Source organism: Triticum urartu, chromosome 5A, assembly GCF_056163025.1.
Source record: "Triticum urartu cultivar PI428250 chromosome 5A, HENAU_Tu73, whole genome shotgun sequence".
Lineage (NCBI taxonomy): Eukaryota > Viridiplantae > Streptophyta > Magnoliopsida > Poales > Poaceae > Triticum > Triticum urartu.
Window position 1 is genome coordinate 654,809,187 of NC_141877.1, and position 21,437 is coordinate 654,830,623.

The 21,437-nt window shown below is 47.6% G+C and overlaps 1 protein-coding gene across 1 annotated transcript; it reads left to right on the forward strand.

Moving 5' to 3' along the window:
- Positions 1 to 17,220: 17,220 nt before the first annotated feature.
- LOC147973808 (uncharacterized) lies at positions 17,221 to 17,622 on the forward strand. Its single transcript, XM_087524798.1, has one exon. The coding sequence runs from the start codon at positions 17,221 to 17,223 to the stop codon at positions 17,620 to 17,622; it is 402 nt and encodes a 133-aa protein (XP_087380924.1).
- The last annotated feature ends 3,815 nt before the right edge of the window (positions 17,623 to 21,437 follow it).

Here is a 21,437-nt window from a genome sequence, read left to right on the forward strand (position 1 = left end):
GATGGAGATCAAAGGAGCTATGTGATATTGGCCATATCATGTCACTATTATTATTTGATTGCATGTGATGTTTATCATGTTTTGCATCTTGTTTACTTAGAACGACGGTAGTAAATAAGATGATCCCTCATAATAATTTCAAGAAGTGTTCCCCCTAACTGTGCACGGTTGCGACAGTTCGTTCATCTCTAAGCATCACATGATGATCGGGTGTGATAGATTCCAACGTTCACATACAACGGGTGTAAGACAGATTTACACATGCAAACACTTAGGTTGACTTGACGAGCCTAGCATGTACAAACATGGCCTCAGAACACAGAAGACTGAAAGGTCGAGCATGAGTCGTATAGAAGATACGATCAACATGAAGATGTTCACCGACGTTGACTAGTCTGTCTCACGTGATGATCGGACACGGCCTAGTTGACTCGGATCATGTTATACTTAGATGACTAGAAGAGGGATGTCTATCTAAGTGGGAGTTCATTGAATTTTTTTGATTAGATGAACTTAATTATCATGAACTTAGTCTAAATTTTACAATATGTCTTGTAGATCAAATGGCCAACGTAGTCCTCAACTTCAACGCGTTCCTAGAGAAAACCAAGCTGAAAGACGATGGCAGCAACTATACGGACTGGGTCCACAACCTGAGGATCATCCTCATAGCTGCCAAGAAAGATTATGTCCTACAAGCACCGCTAGGTGATCCACCCGTCCCATAGAACCAAGACGTTATGAACGCTTGGCAGACACGTGTTGATGACTACTCCCTCGTTCAGTGCGGCATGCTTTACAGTTTAGAGCCGGGGCTCCAAAAGCGTTTTGAGAGACATGGAGCATATGAGATGTTCGAAGAGCTGAAAATGGTTTTTCAAGATCATGCCCGGGTCGAGAGATATGAAGTCTCCGACAAATTCTTTAGCTGTAAGATGGAGGAAAATAGTTCTGTTAGTGAGCACATACTCACTATGTCTGGGTTACATAACCGCTTGACTCAGCTGGGAGTTAATCTCCCGGATGATGCGGTCATTGACAGAATCCTCCAGTCGCTTCCACCAAGCTACAAGAGCTTTGTGATGAACTTCAATATGCAGGGGATGGAAAAGACCATTCCTGAGGTATTTGCAATGCTGAAATCAGCAGAGGTAGAAGTCAAAAAGGAACATCAAGTGTTGATGGTGAATAAAACCACTAAGTTCAAGAAGGCCAAGGGTAAGAAAGCCTTCAAGAAGGACGGCAAGGGAGTTGCCGCGCCCGGCAAGCAAGCTGCCGGGAAGAAGCCAAAGAATGGACCCAAGCCCGAGACTGAGTGCTTTTATTGTAAGGGAAGTGGTCACTGGAAGCGGAACTGCCCCAAATACTTAGCAGACAAGAAGGCCGGCAAAACAAAAGGTATATGTGATATACATTTAATTGATGTGTACCTTACCAGTACTCGTAGTAGCTCCTGGGTATTTGATACCGGTGCAGTTGCTCACATTTGTAACTCAAAGCAGGAGCTGCGGAATAAGCGGAAACTGGCGAAGGACGAGGTGACGATGCGCGTCGGGAATGGTTCCAAGGTCAATGTGATCGCCGTCGGCACGCTACCTCTACATTTACCTACGGGATTAGTTTTAAACCTCAATAATTGTTATTTAGTGCCAGCTTTGAGCATGAACATTGTACCGGGATCTCGTTTAATTCGAGATGGCTACTCATTTAAATCCAAGAATAATGGTTGTTCTATTTATATGAGAGATATGTTTTATGGTCATGCTCCGATGGTGAATGGTTTATTCTTTCTCGAGCGTAATACTACACATGTTCATAGTGTGAAAACCAAAAGATGTAAGGTTGATAATGATAGTCCCACATACTTGTGGCACTGCCGCCTTGGTCACATAGGTGTCAAACGCATGAAGAAGCTCCATGCTGATGGACTTTTAGAGTCTCTTGATTACGAATCATTTGACACGTGCGAACCATGCCTCATGGGTAAAATGACCAAGACTCCGTTCTCAGGAACAATGGAGCGAGCAACCAACTTATTGGAAATCATACATACTTATGTGTGCGGTCCAATGAGTGTTCAGGCTCGCGGTGGCTATCGTTATGTTCTCACCCTCACTGATGACTTGAGTAGATATGGGTATGTCTCCTTAATGAAACACAAGTCTGAAACCTTTGAAAAGTTCAAGGAGTTTCAGAGTGAAGTTGAGAATCAACGTGACAGGAAAATCAAGTTTTTGCGATCAGATCGTGGAGGAGAATACTTGAGTCACGAGTTTGGCACACAATTAAGAAAATGTGGAATAGTTTCACAACTCACGCCGCCTGGAACACCTCAGCGTAATGGTGTGTCCGAATGTCGTAATCGCACTCTATTAGATATGGTGCGATCTATGATGTCTCTTGCCGATTTACCGCTATCTTTTTGGGGCTATGCTTTAGAGACTGCCGCATTCACTTTAAATAGGGCTCCGTCGAAATCCGTTGAGACGACACCGTATGAATTATGGTTTGGGAAGAAACCTAAGCTGTCATTTCTAAAAGTTTGGGGATGCGATGCTTATGTCAAGAAACTTCAACCTGAAAAGCTCGAACCCAAGTCGGAAAAATGCGTCTTCATAGGATACCCTAAAGAAACTATTGGGTATACCTTCTACCTCAGATCCGAAGGCAAGATCTTTGTTGCCAAGAATGGATCCTTTCTAGAAAAGGAGTTTCTCTCGAAAGAAGTAAGTGGGAGGAAAGTAGAACTTGATGAAGTATTACCTCTTGAACCGGAAAATGGCGCAACTCAAGAAAATGTTCCTGAGGTGCCTGCACCAACTAGAGAGGAAGTTAATGATAATGATCAAGATACTTCTGATCAAGCTCCTACTGAAATTCGAAGGTCCACAAGGACACGTTCCGCACCAGAGTGGTACGGCAACCCTGTCTTGGAAATCATGTTGTTAGACAACGGTGAACCTTCGAACTATGAAGAAGCGATGGCGGGCCCGGATTCTGACAAATGGCTAGAAGCCATGAAATCCGAGATAGGATCCATGTATGAAAACGAAGTGTGGACTTTGACTGACTTGCCCGTTGAACGGCGAGCCATAGAAAATAAATGGATCTTTAAGAAGAAGACAGACGCGGATGGTAATGTGACCATCTATAAAGCTCGGCTTGTCGCTAAGGGTTATCGACAAGTTCAAGGGGTTGACTACGATGAGACTTTCTCACCGGTAGCGAAGCTAAAGTCCGTCCGAATCATGTTAGCAATTGCCGCGTTCTACGATTATGAGATATGGCAAATGGACGTCAAAACGGCATTCCTTAATGGTTTCCTTAAGGAAGAATTGTATATGATGCAGCCGGAAGGTTTTGTCGATCCTAAGAATGCTGACAAGGTGTGCAAGCTCCAACGCTCGATTTATGGGCTGGTGCAAGCATCTCGGAGTTGGAACATTCGCTTTGATGAGATGATCAAAGCGTTTGGGTTTATGCAGACTTATGGAGAAGCCTGCGTTTACAAGAAAGTGAGTGGGAGCTCTGTAGCATTTCTCATATTATATGTAGATGACATACTTTTGATGGGAAATGATATAGAACTCTTGGACAGCATCAAGGCCTACTTGAATAAGAGTTTTTCAATGAAGGACCTTGGAGAAGCTGCTTATATATTAGGCATCAAGATCTATAGAGATAGATCAAGACGCCTCATAGGTCTTTCACAAAGCACATACCTTGATAAGATATTGAAGAAGTTCAATATGGATCAGTCTAAGAAGGGGTTCTTGCCTGTGTTGCAAGGTGTGAAATTGAGCTCAGCTCAATGTCCGACCACGGCAGAAGATATAGAAGAGATGAGTGTCATCCCCTATGCCTCAGCCATAGGTTCTATTATGTATGCCATGCTATGTACCAGACCTGATGTAAACCTTGCCGTAAGTTTGGTAGGAAGGTACCAAAGTAATCCCGGCAAGGAACACTGGACAGCGGTCAAGAATATCCTGAAGTACCTGAAAAGGACTAAGGAAATGTTTCTCGTTTATGGAGGTGACGAAGAGCTCGTCGTAAAGGGTTACGTCGACGCTAGTTTCGACACAGATCTGGATGACTCTAAGTCACAGATCGGATACGTGTATATTTTGAATGGTGGGGCAGTAAGCTGGTGCAGTTGCAAGTAGAGCGTCGTGGCGGGATCTACATGTGAAGCGGAGTACATGGCAGCCTCGGAGGCAACACATGAAGCAATTTGGGTGAAGGAGTTCATCACCGACCTAGGAGTCATACCCAATGCGTCGGGGCCGATCAAGCTCTTCTGTGACAACACTGGAGCTATTGCACTTGCCAAGGAGCCCAGGTTTCACAAGAAGACAAGGCACATCAAGCGTCGCTTCAACTCCATTCGTGAAAATGTTCAAGATGGAGACATAGAGATTTGTAAAGTACACACGGACCTGAATGTAGCAGATCCGTTGACTAAACCTCTCCCTAGAGCAAAACATGATCAACACCAGAATACCATGGGTGTTCGATTTATCACAATGTAACTAGATTATTGACTCTAGTGCAAGTGGGAGACTGTTGGAAATATGCCCTAGAGGCAATAATAAAAGCTTTATTATTATATTTCCTTGTTCATGATAATTGTCTTTATTCATGCTATAATTGTATTATCCGGAAATCGTAATACATGTGTGAATAATAGACACCAACATGTCCCTAGTAAGCCTCTAGTTAACTAGCTCGTTGATCAACAGATAGTCATGGTTTCCTGACTATGGACATTGGATGTCATTGATAACGAGATCACATCATTAGGAGAATGATGTGATGGACAAGACCCAATCCTAAACATAGCACAAGATCGTATAGTTCGTTTGCTAGAGTTTTTCCAATGTCAAGTATCCTTTCCTTAGACCATGAGATCGTGTAACTCCCGGATACCGTAGGAGTGCTTTGGGTATACCAAACGTCACAACGTAACTGGGTGACTATAAAGGTATACTACGGGTATCTCCGAAAGTGTCTGTTGGGTTGACATGGATCAAGACTGGGATTTGTCACTCCGTATGACGAAGAGGTATCACTGGGCCCACTCGGTAATGCATCATCATAATGAGCTCAAAGTGATCAAGTGTCTGGTCACGGGATCATGCATTACGGTATGAGTAAAGTGACTTGCCGGTAACGAGATTGAACGAGGTATTGGGATACCGACGATCGAATCTCGGGCAAGTAACATACCGATTGACAAAGGGAATTGTATACAGTGTTGCTTGAATCCTCGACATCGTGGTTCATCCGATGAGATCATCGAGGAGTATGTGGGAGCCAACATGGGTATCCAGATCCCGCTGTTGGTTATTGACCGGAGAGCGATCTCGGTCATGTCTACATATCTCCCGAACCTGTAGGGTCTACACACTTAAGGTTCGGTGGCGCTAGGGTTGTAGGGATATGTATATGCAGTAACCCGAATGTTTTTCGGAGTCCCGGATGAGATCCCGGACGTCACGAGGAGTTCCGGAATGGTCCGGAGGTAAAGATTTATATATGGGAAGTCCTGTTTCGGGCATCGGGACAAGTTTCAGGGTCATCGGTATTGTACCGGGACCACCGGAAGGGTCCCGGGGGTCCACCGGGTGGGGCCACCTGTCCCGGGGGGCCACATGGGCTGTAGGGGTGCGCCTTGGCCTACATTGGCCAAGGGCACCAGCCCCAAGAGGCCCATGCGCCTAGGGTTTCAAGAGGGAAGAGTCCCAATGGGGGAAGGCACCCCTAGGTGCCTTGGGGGGGAGGAAACCTCCCTTGGCCGCCCCCCCCCCCTAGGAGATTGGATCTCCTAGGGCCGTCGCCCCCCCTTAGGCCCTCCTATATATAGTGGGGGAAGGAGGGCTTTTCTACCCATGCCTTTGGTTGCCTCCTTCTCCCTCTCCAACACCTCCTCCTCCTCCATAGCGCTTGGCGAAGCCCTGACGGAGTACTGCAGCTCCATCACCACCACGCCGTCGTGCTGCTGCTGGAGCCATCTTCCTCAACCTCTCCTTCCCTCTTGCTGGATCAAGAGGAAGGAGACGTTACGCTGACCGTACGTGTGTTGAACGCGGAGGTGCCGTCCGTTCGGTGCTAGGATCTCCGGTGTTTTGGATCACGTCGTGTTCGACTACCTCATCCCCGTTCTTTGAACGCTTCCGCTCGCGATCTACAAAGGTATGTAGATGCATCCGATCACTCGTTGCTAGATGAACTCATAGATGGATCTTGGTGAAACCGTAGGAAAATTTTTGTTTTCTGCAACGTTCCCCAACAGGTGATGCATAGCAACGAGAGGGGAGAGTATCGTCTACGTACCCTCGTAGACCGTAAGTGGAAGCGTTATGACAACGCGGTTGATGTAGTCGTGCATCTTCACGATCGATCGATCTAGCACCGAAGGTACGGCACCTCCGCGATCTGCACACGTTCGGCTCGGTGACATCCCGCAAACTCACGATCCAGTAGAGCTTCAAGGGAGATTTTCGTCAGCACTACGACGTGATGACGGTGATGATGATGCTACCGGAACAGGGCTTCGCCTAAGCACCGCTACGATATGGCCGAGGTGGATTATGGTGGAGGGGGGCACCGCACATGGCTAAAAGATCAATGATCAACTTGTGTGTCTATGGGGTGCCCCCCTCCCCCGTATATAGAGGAGTGGAGGAGGGGAGGGGCCGGCCCTCTCCACTACTAGGAAAATGCCTGTTAGTGGCGCACCTGTTTTTGGCCATTAATGACGCACTACAGGTGCGCCACTATCATCACGCCATTAGTAACTAATACTAATGGCGCACCCCTGGTGCGTCATTAGTATACCAGACAGTAGTGGCGCACCAGGCAGTGCACCATTAGTAAGTCACACGGTGCGCCATTAGTATGCCTCCCAGGGGGGCATATTTACCTTGTGCTCTGGGTTACTAATGACGCACTAACAGATAATGCGCCACTAGTATTTTTTATAGCAGTGCGCCACTAATGTGTTGTATGGTGCGCCACTAGTATGAATATTAGGAATTATTTTTTTTCTTTTCTGATATTTGCACAGGTTACAAAATATATTACTGGATAGAATATAGACAGCACCACACAGCAACAACAGATTTATCGAATACAATAGAAGATTAGTCTCCGAATACAATTCATCATATTAGTCTTCGAATTCAAAAGACCGAACAAAGTTAGAACATTACAAGTCTCGAGACTGTGAGTAGCGAGTTTGTCTTCACATTACAAGTCGATATCGATCATCTAAACTACCATCACATAGAAGAGAGTTGCGATCATCACGATGAGCATCATCGCGATGAAACTGGTCTTCATCCGGTTCCTCCTCCGCTCCCTCCTCTCTCCCACTAGATAGCTCGCGTATCTAGCTTCCGCCTCCGCCCTAGTGGTGTACCCTTTGTAACTGTTACCGCCGAAACGGTGAACCTGTCTCCGACACTCCTCCCAGTCGCTGTAGACTCCGGGAACATTACCCTTGTACACGACATACGACGGCATCTCTATGCACTAGCCAAACAAAACGTTAGTAGCAATTCACAGACAATACATAAGCAATATATAAGTATGCAACAAAAGGATCGGAAGAGAAAAGCAAGACATTAATAGCACGATTCATGGTCCTACTAATGAATAGCATCGATTACATATAAGTTGAACAACCGTCCAAACCAAATAGACATACAAGTTCATTAAAGTTTAATTACAACATGAGTTAATCGATATTTCAGAACTACACATAGCATCACTAATTTCGACTCGACTCAGGGACCGGAGCGTGGATGAAGCTGCCGTCTATCGTGATGGTCATGAAATCGCGGGCGTTGTCAGCCTGCATTTGTAGCGTTGTGTCTATCTCACTGTTGGACGGTTGATATCTGAGGTAGAACTGCCCCGAGGTATGAAGGACATCTTGATGGATGATTTCCGCAAACTCCGACTGGAAGCAAAAGAATTCTTGTCTGATGTCCGCGTCCTGGATTGCCGACAAGCTTGCGGCCCAATATTTGAGATTATTTGATAGCAGAAGGTGATTATGGTCTCGTACGATCGCTCGCATGTGATGGAGGGCGTAGTAGGCATCCTTCTAACTGCCATGCGGCTGCTTGACGCAGAGGAACATCGTTTTGTGGGCGAACACGTGCTTGCCATACCTATGAATTGGCCTGCTGAAGGTGCCTCCAGATCTGGCGTAGCCGGGGAGAACATCATCAAGAACTTTATTGATATTTGTGTAGTCTTTCTTCGACTGGAGTCGAAATATGTGGCCATGGAATATTTCGGGCTTAAGAGGATGAGTGTGCAATGTGTGTCACTGCACAAAACACGAAATGTTAGAAAAAAAAAGAACGATCGAAATCTAAGAAATCATATGTTACGGGGCGGTGAGGGGATGACTTACTCGGGAAAGTAAGGCACGAGGACGTTATCCTTATCTGGGTTTGCTAGAATGACGCCTTCGAGGTATGAACTCACGACTTGCCGGTCCCCAGCGCTTCCCAAGATCTTGGCACGCATGTAGAAGGGGTCGACTATCACGATGCCCGGGGTCTTGTCTCTAATGATCCGCATCTCCATACTCAGCGAAAATAGCCAAACGAAGGTGTAGTGCAGCGGATGAAGGTTAAACATAGAGAAGATGTCATCAAACCGCAGGACGATCATACCCCCGATGGCACTATCCACAAAGCCCTTGCCCTCTGGCACCTTGGCCACGAAAACCGGGTATGCCACATCATTCTCTCGGAGACGCCGCTTCTCCAAAGAAAGAACAATGTCATGCAGACTCTGCATAGCACCGGTTGCAGCATTGATCAGATTAGTCGGTAGCATCGGCCTACCCGCCACATGCACCCTCCTCGAGATATCCTTAGGTGAAGGTGGCCCGTCCTGAGCACGGATCATACTCGGTGTCGGCTGGCTCGCACCCTTGTTACTCTTTCTTTTCCGTCCCTTCTTCTTCTGCTGTAATGGGATCGAGTTCTGCTCACAGACAGCCTTCTTGAGTGTGTTGGGGCTGATAATATTTCGCACCTCGGCTATCTGAGGCTCGGTGAAAGCGGCAACTAGAGGCGTCTCCTGAGAACTGAACGCCAGACGACGCTTGTTGCAACTGGGTTTCTCCAGGGTACCAGCTAGATCGTCTTTTGCAGGGTTAGGTTCTTGAGAAGGAGGCCCCAAGAATTCATCACCGTACCCATGTTCGTTGAAGTACTTATCGACGTTGGTAAATGTACCGTCGTTGTCATCGTCGGCGTCGCTCGGATCCTGTGCCATATGCATGTCCAGATCCTGTGCCATATCCATGTACGGCATGTCCGGTAGCGTTGTGAGCGTCTTGCCATGGCTTGGCGCCGGCACGACTGGCGGTGTTGTCTGTCGGGTGGTGTCCCCTGCCCCCAAACGAATCTGGCTCTTCGACCAAAGCATGGGCCAGTTTACGCAGGCGCTGAGGGTCATCACATCATCTTCGTCGGCCCCATGGCGTCGATACGGAGGTAACATGACGTCGAAGCCCGGCAGCACCCTAACCAGTTGAACCCTATAAACGGTAGGTGGCATCTGATTACCGTGGAACACGCGGCTGCCCGGTTGAACGATTCTGCCCTTGGAGACATTGACCAACTCGTCGTTCACGAAGTGCAGGAGAGTGCACGGAACGTCGGCGGCGCCCTGCGAAAAAATGTAAGGCAAGGAGATGAAGTCATCGGCCGAGAGGCTTAATTAGTTACCGTGATGGCGTCGAGCTCGGCTAATGTCGAGGCACCGCCAACGGCAGGCGTGCAAGTGACGGAGGGGCCGCTTGCTGCCGAGGTGCCGGCCGATGTATTCTTCCCACACCCTGGTGTATTAAGCTGCAATACCGGCGCCGCCGCGGGAGACACCAATGCCGCCTCCGTCGGAGACACCAATGGCGCCGCTGGCGCGTTGCGCGAGTTGCTGCCCGTGAAGCTGGGATTGGGGGCGGCCCCTGTTGGCTGCCCGCAATCCACGCCTGCAGACCAGAAACCAAGGTAGGCATAATAGCGGTGATCGTCGCTCCCAGTTGGTCTCGCACTTGCTCTTCGACGATCTCCGGAATCCGTGCCATTTGTGCCTTGAGTTGTTGAACCTCGCACTCCTGGCTTTCCGAGCTGGTCTTTCTCTCCTTTCGCCCAGCGGTATAGTACTCCGACCATTTCTTGAACAAGCCTTTGCCGGCCACACGACCAGCTGATGTCGGCTTACTGACCTTATCCTTGTTTTTCATTACGTTCAACGCCCTATTTAAAGGGGTGTCGAAAGGGGAGCTCTGAGACAACCCCGCGCTACTGCTTTCAGTGTCCTGCGGAAGGAACGTGAACCATTTAGAAATTTTGCTTCATTAATTAGAATGCAACCATATGGAGCTAATTACGCGGGGTGTATTCCTTACCAGAACACGGTCAAGCGCCTTGGTCTTCGGATCCGTGGTAAGCTCCTTGGTTACTGGGTCAATCTTGTACCGGGCCCTAACATAGTTCCTGGTCTGCTTGTCATGGTATTTCTCGAAGAGGGGCGGTAGGCCTTGCTCGGCACGCTCCGCGTCCTCCTTGTCCCATATAGGTTCCGCCACTCTGTAACCGCCGGGACCGAGTTTGTGGACCCCTAAGTTCAAGTCCCGCATCTCTTTCCCTCACTGACTTGATTCCGCAGATGTGTTGCTCTCGCACTTGATCTTGAACTCCCGGTAGTCATCTTCGCTGATCGAAGGATTTTTCTCCTTGATCTTTTCATAACTATCACCTTTTTCAATCACGCTCTTCACCGAGGCTCTCCAAGTAGCCAGGGCCGTGCTCATCTTCGTGAGGGCGGCACTGTTCACTTTATTCCCTGAGAGGCGTGTGTTTGCGAAGTCACCAGGGAACTTGTATCATTCGTGCAGCTTCGTGAAGAGGAGGTTGCGCAAATTCCCTCGGTCATGATGCCTTAGGTTCTCGGTGTTGATCGAGACGGTGCTCCGGAGAATGCACCCGAGCTGTCCTGCGTACCCCTTGACTATTTTTGGGGGCGTCGTTGGATGCCCCTCGGAGGACACTTCAGTAAATTCCTCCTTGACAGTGTCGAGCACGTACGGGCGCTGGTCCTTCCGTTGCCTCTTCGGTTGGCTGCCATCTGTGTGTGCGCTGCCATCATCAGTGGTGGCATCCTCGGCGGCACCATCAGTGGTGTCATCCCCGACGCCACTAGGGGTTGTGTAGTCAGGATCGGTGTCGGGGGCACCGTCCTCATAGCGGTGAGGTTCTTCCTCCATCTCCTGGGACAGCTCCCAGAATGCCTTGCCCGAACCGCCGGCCTCATCGTTGTTGGCCATGTTTCGCTCTAAATAGGAAAAAAGTTTGGTCAAAAAGTTGGTTATTGTCAAGGAACAAGATCTCATCATTTAGGGTTTGTGAGGAATTATCATGGTCTCATCATTTAGGGTTTGTCGACACCGAGGCATCCTAAAAGCTAAGCTTTTATCATTTAGGGTTCGTCGACGCCGAGGCACCCTAAAAGCCTAAGCTTTTAGCATTTAGGTTTTTATCGACACTGAGGCACCCTAAAAGCCAAGGTTTTATCATTTAGGGTTTGTTGACACTGAGGCACCCTAAATGCTAAGTTAAGTTTTCATCATTTAGGGTTTATCGATGCCGAGGTACCCTAGGTTGACTGATATATATGGGTACTCTAAATGGCAGATCGCATCGGCAGCACCGCCTACTTGAGTGCCTAGGAAAAGAGCGCTGGTGCTTCCGATCATGCTACCCCCTCATAGCCATAGAAACAGAGAAGGCAACTTGCAGGTTAAACTATCCCAAACAGAGTATTATATCACAGGAACACACATATGTATATATACCACACATACTTGAGTTAACACAGACTACAAAATGAAACAAGTTCACAAGGTTGGATACACATATATGGTGACAGATAGAGTAATAACTATGAGTTGATATCACACTTCTATATGTATAACACAAGAGGCAGTTGATCCTACTTAATTAAGTACTAAGATACCCCGGCCCATGCATTAGTCGCAAGTACCCCTATCCTATTTTTAGCAAAGTCATGCTAAAATTTACGAAAAAATTCAGCATGACCTTTGCTGAAAATGGGACATATGGAGTACCCGAATTTGCCGAAACGGAAGTTAATCGACATTCCGGCAAACTCAAGGGCCTCTCAGGGTACCTGCAAAATCATTAAGACGCGATGGTCGGAGACAAAACCCAGCAAACTCCTTCCCTTCACTCGGGGTACAGCAATATATCTTCTAGCCATGAAACCCTACCCTGACTCTCCTTTCTTCCTCTTGCTGAAGAGAAGTTGGCTGCATAGGATGGTCCAACTCAGATCAGCCTGCAGAAGTTCATTGTATAATTCTGTTTAGTTCCAAGCATATACGAATACTCTTCAGAGTCGGCACAAAGATGGAAGCAAACTAATAGCAGAAAGTGAATAGCAAATCGGCTACTGAAACCATGCTGAAACTTTACTGAAACTACTCCTTGCAAGCAAACTGAAACTACTCCTTGGAAGCAAATTGTCTTGGAAGGAGTATTGTGTGCACAAATCTACTCCAGCTAGTTGCTTTCACTTAGAGATTGTTAGGTAGCCGATAGCACAAACAGCATGAGTCATTCTTCAGACCGTTACAAATAGAAACAATGGCAACCAAGGTTAAAAACCAACAATCCTATATATTGAAATCTTTCGGTTGTTTATTGTTCTAGCTTGGAAGTTGTACCTACCACTATTTTCTGGAGATTACATTCTTAATGGAGGGCTATGGTTGTGCACTCAAAAGTTGTTGGAAAGAAAATACCCTGTATTTTAGTGCATTATAGTACACAAAAGTAGGCAAAGTTCCTGTGAAAATATAGATGCAAGGAAAAATAAGCAGCCAAATAAGAAGTTGTGTACTTCAGAGGATGTAAATGTGTAGTTCCTAGAAAAATATGCAGTCAAACAAACTAGCAATGTTGTTGTAATTACTTAAAAGCTTATGTGACAGCTTCAGTAAAATTAAGAAATAGAGAGTGCTTGGAAGGAGTATTGTACACAAAGTGAATTTGTAGCACACAAAACTTGAGAAAATGACACCTAACACCGAAACTACAAACAGAACTGAAGAAAAATGGCAGGGCAGAGCCAGCATCATCTATTGTCTAGTGATCCCTCCTATATGCCTGATGGGTCACCGCGATGCGAAAAACTCACAACCATTTTCATTAGCAGCACAGGTAAGATGGCAAGCCCCTGTTGCCCAGATCAAACTGAAATGCATCTGTATGCCTAATTGAAGAGATTTAGTGTCGTGAAAGTGATTCATGCCTTACTAGTGTGAAACTATGCCAAAAACATCATACAACAAAATAGGTTCAAATATAAGATGGCCTTGATTTGGTTAATTTGATTGGGGATTGATCAATACAGCATAGAAGCTCAAATCAAAATACTAGCATCTCTGCGAATAAAGCTGTCACATTATCCAAATATAAGAGTATTCAACTAGTTAATGCTACATGCATGGCCCTCTCTCTCCCCCATTTCATTGGTTTGCCAACTTCATGATGTCCTTTACCTAAAACATATATGTTAATAGGAAAATATATACCTACAATTTATAGTTTAATTCCCAAAAAACATATATATATATATATATGTTTTTGGGGTTGAAAAAAATGCAAGACTGTATAGTATATGTTCACAAATATGATAATTGGTATGATTTAAGAGATTGTGTACAGCTCATGAACTTGCTACAAGACAGAATGGATTTCCTAAAAGAATGGGCCTCTTAACAGATTTTATTTTATTTTATCAACAAATCAAAATAACGAATCGAACTGGTCATTTCATTTTACTTCCCAGATGAATTAGTACTGATTGTATCAGTGCTAAAGTTGGAAGCTTGTGATGTCAATCTGGTGTATTTCTTCAGAAAAGTATTTTTTACCTACATGTACCAAGCTAAGGCTATTGAAAGAATTCCTTATTTGACACTGTTTTAAATTTCGTTTCCCTATTTAACATGGAAGAAATATTTCTTCACTATATAACACCAATTTTAAATTTTGTTCCCAATATAACACTTTCGTACATTTTTTGACCTAATGGTGTTAAATGACATGTGAAATGACGAGTTTACCCCTGGCACTAGAAGGACCTAAGTCAGGTCAAAGTCATTCTCATTGGCTTCACCCGGCCCACAATCCGCTTGCACAAGAACACCGATGTTGGAATTAAATCCAACTCGTCTTTGTCCGTGTCTTGTACGTATACATGTGTATGCATTGATTTCGTATACAATAGAGTTTGATACTCTGAAAAGGCTAGCTTGTGTTGGCAACTGATATATAGGTACATTGAACCGTGACCCCAATCAAAAATACTAGCAATTAAAAATCCCAAGGCACGACACGGTCCAAAAAAATAAAAATAAATCCAAAGGCACGACACGGTCCTTTTGTAATCAACTCGGCGTGTCCTCGTATTGTTCGCGTGTGTCGTGTGCATGTTTCATCTAGTCGAGCCGTCAATCAAGCAAGCCGGCGGCCATGTTGTTTTATACATGCGTGTGCTGTGTGCATGCTAGCTTAAAAAATCCATCCAGTAGGGAGTTAGCGTATGTGTGATCTCCACGAATATGACACCATTCTGTTACACTAACCATGGATTCCACCCTTAAATAGGACAGCAGAATAAATAAAAGAACTCAATAGATGTATGAGGGTAGAATTGTCATTTCACGTGTCATTTAACATTGTTCGCATAAAAAAGAGATGAAAGTGTTATATTGGGAATAAAATTTGAAGGCTGTGTTAGATAGGGAAGAAATATTTTTCTAGTGTTAAATAGGGAATAAAATTTAAGCTAGTGTTAAATAAGGAATTCTCTCAAGGCTATTTTGCAAAAATCTGCGATGTCAGTTAACACCACAAAGATGTGTGTAGCCTCACCACTGCTACTGGATTTCTGTCCTTGACAAATCTACTACTGATTTCTAGCAGTTGTATTTCAATCGGTAACTAGTACTTCCTCCATTTTAAAATAGATGACTCAACTTTATACTAACTTTAGTACAAAATTAGTATAAAATTGAGTCATTTATTTTGAAACGGAGGGAGTACTTTCCTAATTATTTTTTAGCTAACTATCGTCAGAATGAACTAAGTACGTAAAACTTGATGTGGAACCCGCATGTGGAAATAGAATCGCTCGTCTCCAAATGTGAAGCACAGTAGGGGGGAGGGGGGCGTCTTTTTGAAAAATACCATAGCTTACAACGACCCGGATCCAATGGAGAATGCCTGTATATAGGCGCTAAGGAAATTGCACAAATATTGTAAAATCAGAAATCCATATGAGAGCCCATCGTTTCCAATGGCAGACGCCACAATAGACGCTATGAAAACCGTCAGTTCTGCTGATTATTCTATCACGCGTGATGGAAAAATACCAAAGCGCTCAGTTCCTAATCTTGCGCCGATGCCGTACCTGGCACCAGGATTCTACGGCTAACTGCCGATCGAGGAGGAAATCAATCGTGGCGCTCTCTACACCCCCCATTGTAGATGCTCATACACTCCAGTATTTTGTGTCCCTGCCCTTATTATACTTTTACGTACAATCATCATTCCTAAATCTAAGATAAGCAGACGTTTATTTCTTGCTTGGCGTTTTGCAGACTTGGAACAACTTACTTTTCTTTCTCGGCTTGCAGAATACACACCCGTCGGCGTCGTCCGTTGTTGGCTTATACACGTTCCTCTCACCAACCTATTTACGATAACGCACAACCTTGACACGATCGATTCGAGCTAACCACAACAGGCGACGACAGCCACCTCACTCACCCTGTCGGCCTCCTGTGCTCTGTCTTCTTTTCTTTGTCCTATAATTAAGTGGCTGTGTAGTCTTTCATTATTATTGCTGACAACGTGTCGGGGTGCACTCGACATGACCTCATCGAAGGCAGGGACGACGCAGCTTGCCATGGCTTCACCGCTATCATCTAGCTGTTGCGCCCGTGGTGATACACTCCGTGATTTGGTTGGCTGAGTGCATTGAGTATTGAACCTCAGCTCAGAGGTATGTCGAAACTAACCATGTTGGATAGAGTTTTAATGGCAAAGAAAGTTAACTAAGACATTTAGTAAGTACTTCCTTCGTCGCGAAATAAGAAAAATTGAGACGCTTATTTTAGGACAGAAGGAGTAACAAATTGGATAGTAAATGGAGAGATGCTCCACAAATTAGGCGCCAAAAGTGGCTTAAATCCTACTCTCGCGGCGCCATGATCATGTGACACGTGACGCGATCAGCCGGTATCTTTCAGGAGACGGCCCTCCTGCCTTGTCACTACTGCTACTATCATAAAAAAATCAGGATTATCGATCGTGTTTCTGTTGTAGAGTTGTTTTCTTACACAGGATCATGTTTGATCGATCGATGGCGATGCTAGTTCTCATATCATATGGTATAGTCCCTCACTAGTCCTTTTTGAGATGCTCCTCTGTGTAATTTGACTTGGACATTTTTTTTCGATATAGATTTTTTTATTGACTCATAATGTAGCATCGATGGATACGATAGCAAAGGTCATATAAGACCGAAGCTATGCCAAGGTGACGAGGGAAAAAACTGAAGCGATAAGAACAACGATCTGAGTTGGATTGGTGGGTATAATCTGAGATCCCATCTAGTACTCAGCCATTGGAGGTAGGGACGATGCAACTCGCCATGGCTTCACCACTATCATCGAGCGGTTGCGCCGGTGTGTAAAATAGGGTCTAGCATATTGTACATGTACACATATTTGTATACGTATGTAATTGTATTCTGATCATCTATATATTGAGACGTGAGGCTGGATGTTAGCCACCCACGCAAAACCCTAAACCCAGTGTTTTAACTTGGTATCAGCTAGGTCAGGCCGCTGCCGCAGGTCCCTCGCGCCGCCGCCCGATCCTCTCTCCGCGTAGCCGCCGCTTCCACTTGCTGCTTCACGTACGAGATTAATCCAGCCAGAGGAATCTATCCAGCTGCTTGCTAGCTAGCTAGCTAGCTTTGCCTGTACGCTGCGCCGCTTCCGATCGCTGCTCCCACGCGTGTCATCTTCCGCGCCGCCGCCGCATCTTGCCTCAGCCGCCGCCGCGTGACGTTCTTCTCCACGCCGCCGCAGCGATGTCGTCTTCCGCCCTCTCCACCGGCCAAACTGCCGGCACCCTCGTCTCGTCCCCCGTCGCCACGATTCCCGCCGCGCTCACCGTCCCGACGATCTCCATCCGCCTCGGTCGTCACAACTTCATGCTTTGGGGAGGCATCACCAGCACTGTCCTTGCCGGTGCCAACCTCCACGAACACCTCGATGGCACCAAGGCGGCACCGGCCAAAACACTCGTTGTCGGCACCGGCGACGCTGCTACCGCCGTCGACAACCCGAAGTACCACCAATGGTGGGTTCAAGATCAGCGCGTCAAGGGGCTCCTTCTCACCTCCATGGATGAGGATATTGCATGCCAACTCATTGGCTACGAGTCGGCGCATGCGGTGTGGACAGCCGTCGCCGCCATGTTCGGCGCCTAGAGCCGCGCCAACGTCCGTCACATCCGGCGGCAACTTCAGTCGCTGAGGAAGGACGATCTCTCCGCCGCGGAATACATGCACAAGATGAAGGCGCTTGCCGACATTATGGCCGCCGGCGGCTTCCCGATCCGCGATGATGAGCTTATCGATCACATCCTCACCGGCCTCGGCTCCGCCTACAACTCCATCGCCGCCTCCTTGGGTGTGAGTAACGCACCCATGCCCTACTCCAGCTTTTACTCATTGGTTCTATCCTTCGAGACGCTGCAGACACAGCAGAGTGCGGTGGAGGGGTGGACTTCCTCGGCTAACGCCGTGACTCGCTCTGGCCCCTCCGGACATGGTGGACGCGCTCCCTACTCGGAGCCCTACCCCTCCTAGGGTGGGGGTCGCCCGGCCGATGGCAACGGCCAGCCCGGGCAAGGCTGTCAAGGCGGCAACGGCGGCCCCAACGGTGGCCGCGACCGCAACTCCTCCTACGCCGGCAATGGTTGGCAAGGTGGCGGGGGTAACGGCGGCAACAACGGTGGTGGTGGCCGTCGCAACAACCGCTGGCGCCCCCGGTGTCAAATTTGCAAAAACTAGGGGCATGAGGCCGATGATTGCCGCAAGCGTTATGACCAGGACCACAACTCTCGCTCCGCCAACTCGGCCTCCACCAACACTGTCAACTATCCTTGGGTGCTGGACACCGGAGCTACGGATCACCTGACGAGTGATCTTGAACGCCTCCAGGTTCATGAGTGCTATGATGGCAAGGACCAGGTTCAGGTGGCCAATGATGCAGGTTTGTCTATTTCACACATTGGTCATTCCCGTTTACCCGGTTCATCTCTCAAACTGCGCAACATCCTTCATGTTCCACACATCAGAGAGCATCTTCTTTCTGTCTATCGCCTTGTTTGTGATAATGATGTGTTTTTTGAATTTCACCGTCGTTTTTTCTTTGTTAAGGACAAAGCAACCAGGCGTGTCATTCTTCAAGGTAGCAGTCGAGGAGGGGTCTATCCGATTCCCTTTACTCGTGCTTCGTCATCTCGCCATGCTTCATCCAGTGTCCGTGTTTCGTCGTCGCAATGGCATCAACGTCTAGGTCACCCTACAAATAATGTGGTCACCTCCATTGTTCGGAGTCATGATCTTCCCTGCTCTAGTTCAAATACTTCACCATTAGTGTGTGATGCATGTCAGCGTGCTAAGAGTCATCAGCTACCGTATTCCACATCTTATCATGTCACTACTGTACCTCTTGAATTGATACATTCAGATGTTTGGGGTCCCGCTATTGCATCTTCGGGGGGGTACAAGTATTATGTCAGTTTTGTTGATGATTACACGCGCTTCACTTGGATTTATTTGCTTAAACATAAGTCCGATGTTGAGCAAGTCTTCTATAACTTTCAGGCTCATGTCGAACGCCTCTTGGATTGCAAAATCAGGGCTGTTCAGTCCGACTGGGGTGGTGAATACCACAAGCTCCATCGCTATTTTCAACGCACGGGCATCTCTCACCGTGTGTCGTGTCCACATACATCTCAGCAGAACGGTATTGCCGAGCGCAAACACCGTCATTTGGTCGAGACCGGTCTTGCCTTACTGGCACACTCGTCTCTCCCACTCCGGTTTTGGGATGAGGCCTTTCTTACGGCGTGTTATCTCATCAACCGTATGCCCACTCCGGTTCTCAACAAAGACACACCTCTGTTCCGCCTGTTTCATGTTCAACCCAATTATTCCTCTCTCAGGATTTTTGGGTGTGCTTGCTGGCCTAGTCTCCGCAAGTATAATGCTCACAAGCTGGAGTTCCGTTCAAAGATGTGTGTCTTCCTTGGCTATAGCCCTCTGCATAAGGGCTATAAGTGTCTTGATCGCACCTCGGGTAGGATCTACATCTCCCGTGATGTTGTTTTTGACGAGTCAGTTTTCCCTTACTCTAGCCCGGGTGTCTCGGTTGACATTGCCTCCATTGAGCATGCTCTCACTTTTCCATCTAATGAACCGGTTTCGGATGTCCATGTGTGGAAATACGACCTGTCCTATTTGTCACCTGACTTGTTTTCTGCAGATGTTGCTCTAATTTCTTCCCAGGAACCCGTCGTCGCACATGTATCCACCGGCGCGATCGACATGCATGGCCCCGACGTGCATGTCACGCCTCCCGAGGCAGCCTTGTCGGCCTCGCCCACTGGCGCATTCGCGGTCCCGTCTGCCTCGCCCGCTGGCGTGACCGCAGGCATGACTGGGTTGCCCGTTGCGTTCCCCGCCTCGCCTGGGTCGGCCCAGCCCGCCTCGCCTACCTCGGTTGTCGTCGAGTCGCCAGCCGTATCCTCTGGGCTACCGTCTCCACCTGGATCTCCCTTGTCGCCTGTTTTGGCCCAGTCCGACGCGTCCCCCCGGCCCGTGTCGCCTGTTGCTGACGATCGTTCAGCCGCGACACCACCGGCCGGGTCTCCTTCGTCGCCGCCACCTTCTACCGGTGATGCAGCTACCGGGCACACTATGGTCACCCGTCACCGCGATCATACGCGTAAGGCCAAGACATACACGGATGGTACGGTGCGGTACGACACTCGTCGGCGTGCATTCTTCGCCGCACCCACCTCTCATCGTGATGCTCTTGGTGAACCGGCTTGGCGTGTCGCCATGTCTGAGGAATTTGCTGCCCTTCGTCACACAAACACATGGGTGTTGGTGCCTTGGCCTCCTGGTGTTAATATTGTGGGTTGCAAGTGGATCTTTAAGACCAAACATCGTCCGGATGGTTCTGTTGACAAGCACAAAGCTCGCATCGTTGCTCGCGGTTTTACTCAACAGCAAGGGATAGACTATGGAGATACTTTCAGCCCCGTGGTGAAGCCTACCACGGTTCGTCTGGTCCTCTCTCTCGCCGTCTCCCGCGGGTGGTGTCTTCGCCAGATTGATGTGAGTAATACTTTTCTTCACGGATTTTTGGCCGAAGATGTCTACATGCAGCAGCCCCCTGGCTTTGAGGATGCTCATCATCCCTCTCATGTCTACAAACTCCATAGGTCCATCTACAGGCTCAAACAGTCGCCGCGTGCCTGGTATGCTCGGTTGAGTCAGCGTCTCTCACAGCTTGGCTTTGTTCCTTCCAAGGCGGATGCGTCCTTGTCCATATTTTCACATGGTGCTATTCAGATCTACATGCTGGTGTATGTTGATGATATTGTGATTGCCGGTTCTACACCTCATGTGGTGGATCGCCTTGTGCAGTCCTTGTCTGCGAGTTTTCCCATCAAAGACTTGGGCAGGCTGGAGTACTTTCTTGGATTGGAAGCGTCCTTTCATTCAGGGGGCATGACATTGACACAGAAGAAGTATGCACTTGATCTTCTTCATCGCGTCAACATGGAGAACTGCAAGTCCACTTCCACTCCACTTGCTACATCCGAGAGCCTCTCGCGTCACAGTGGAGCATTGCTGAGTATCGATGACTCTTTCAGGTACCGCAGTGTAGTTGGAGCACTGCAGTATCTGACACTCACCCGTCCGGATATCTCCTTTGCCGTGAACAAAGTGTGTCAGTTCCTGTCTCAGCCTACCCAGGTTCATTGGGAAGCAGTTAAGCGTATTCTGAGGTATATCAGAGGTACGCTAGACACGGGACTACGGATTCGTAAGTCCAGATTTACTGAAGTCAGTATATTCACCGACGCAGACCGGGCAGGTTGTGTTGATGACCGGCGTTCTACTAGTGGCTTTGCTGTATTTGTTGGACCCAATCTTATATCTTGGAGTTCCAAGAAGCAACCTACGGTCTCGAGGTCTAGCACCGAGGCAGAGTATAAGGCATT

What these genes read in the sequence shown, in the direction of transcription:
- LOC147973808 (XM_087524798.1), top strand. Translation starts at nt 17,221, where the DNA reads ATGTCGTCTTCCGCCCTCTCCACCGGCCAAACTGCCGGCACCCTCGTC.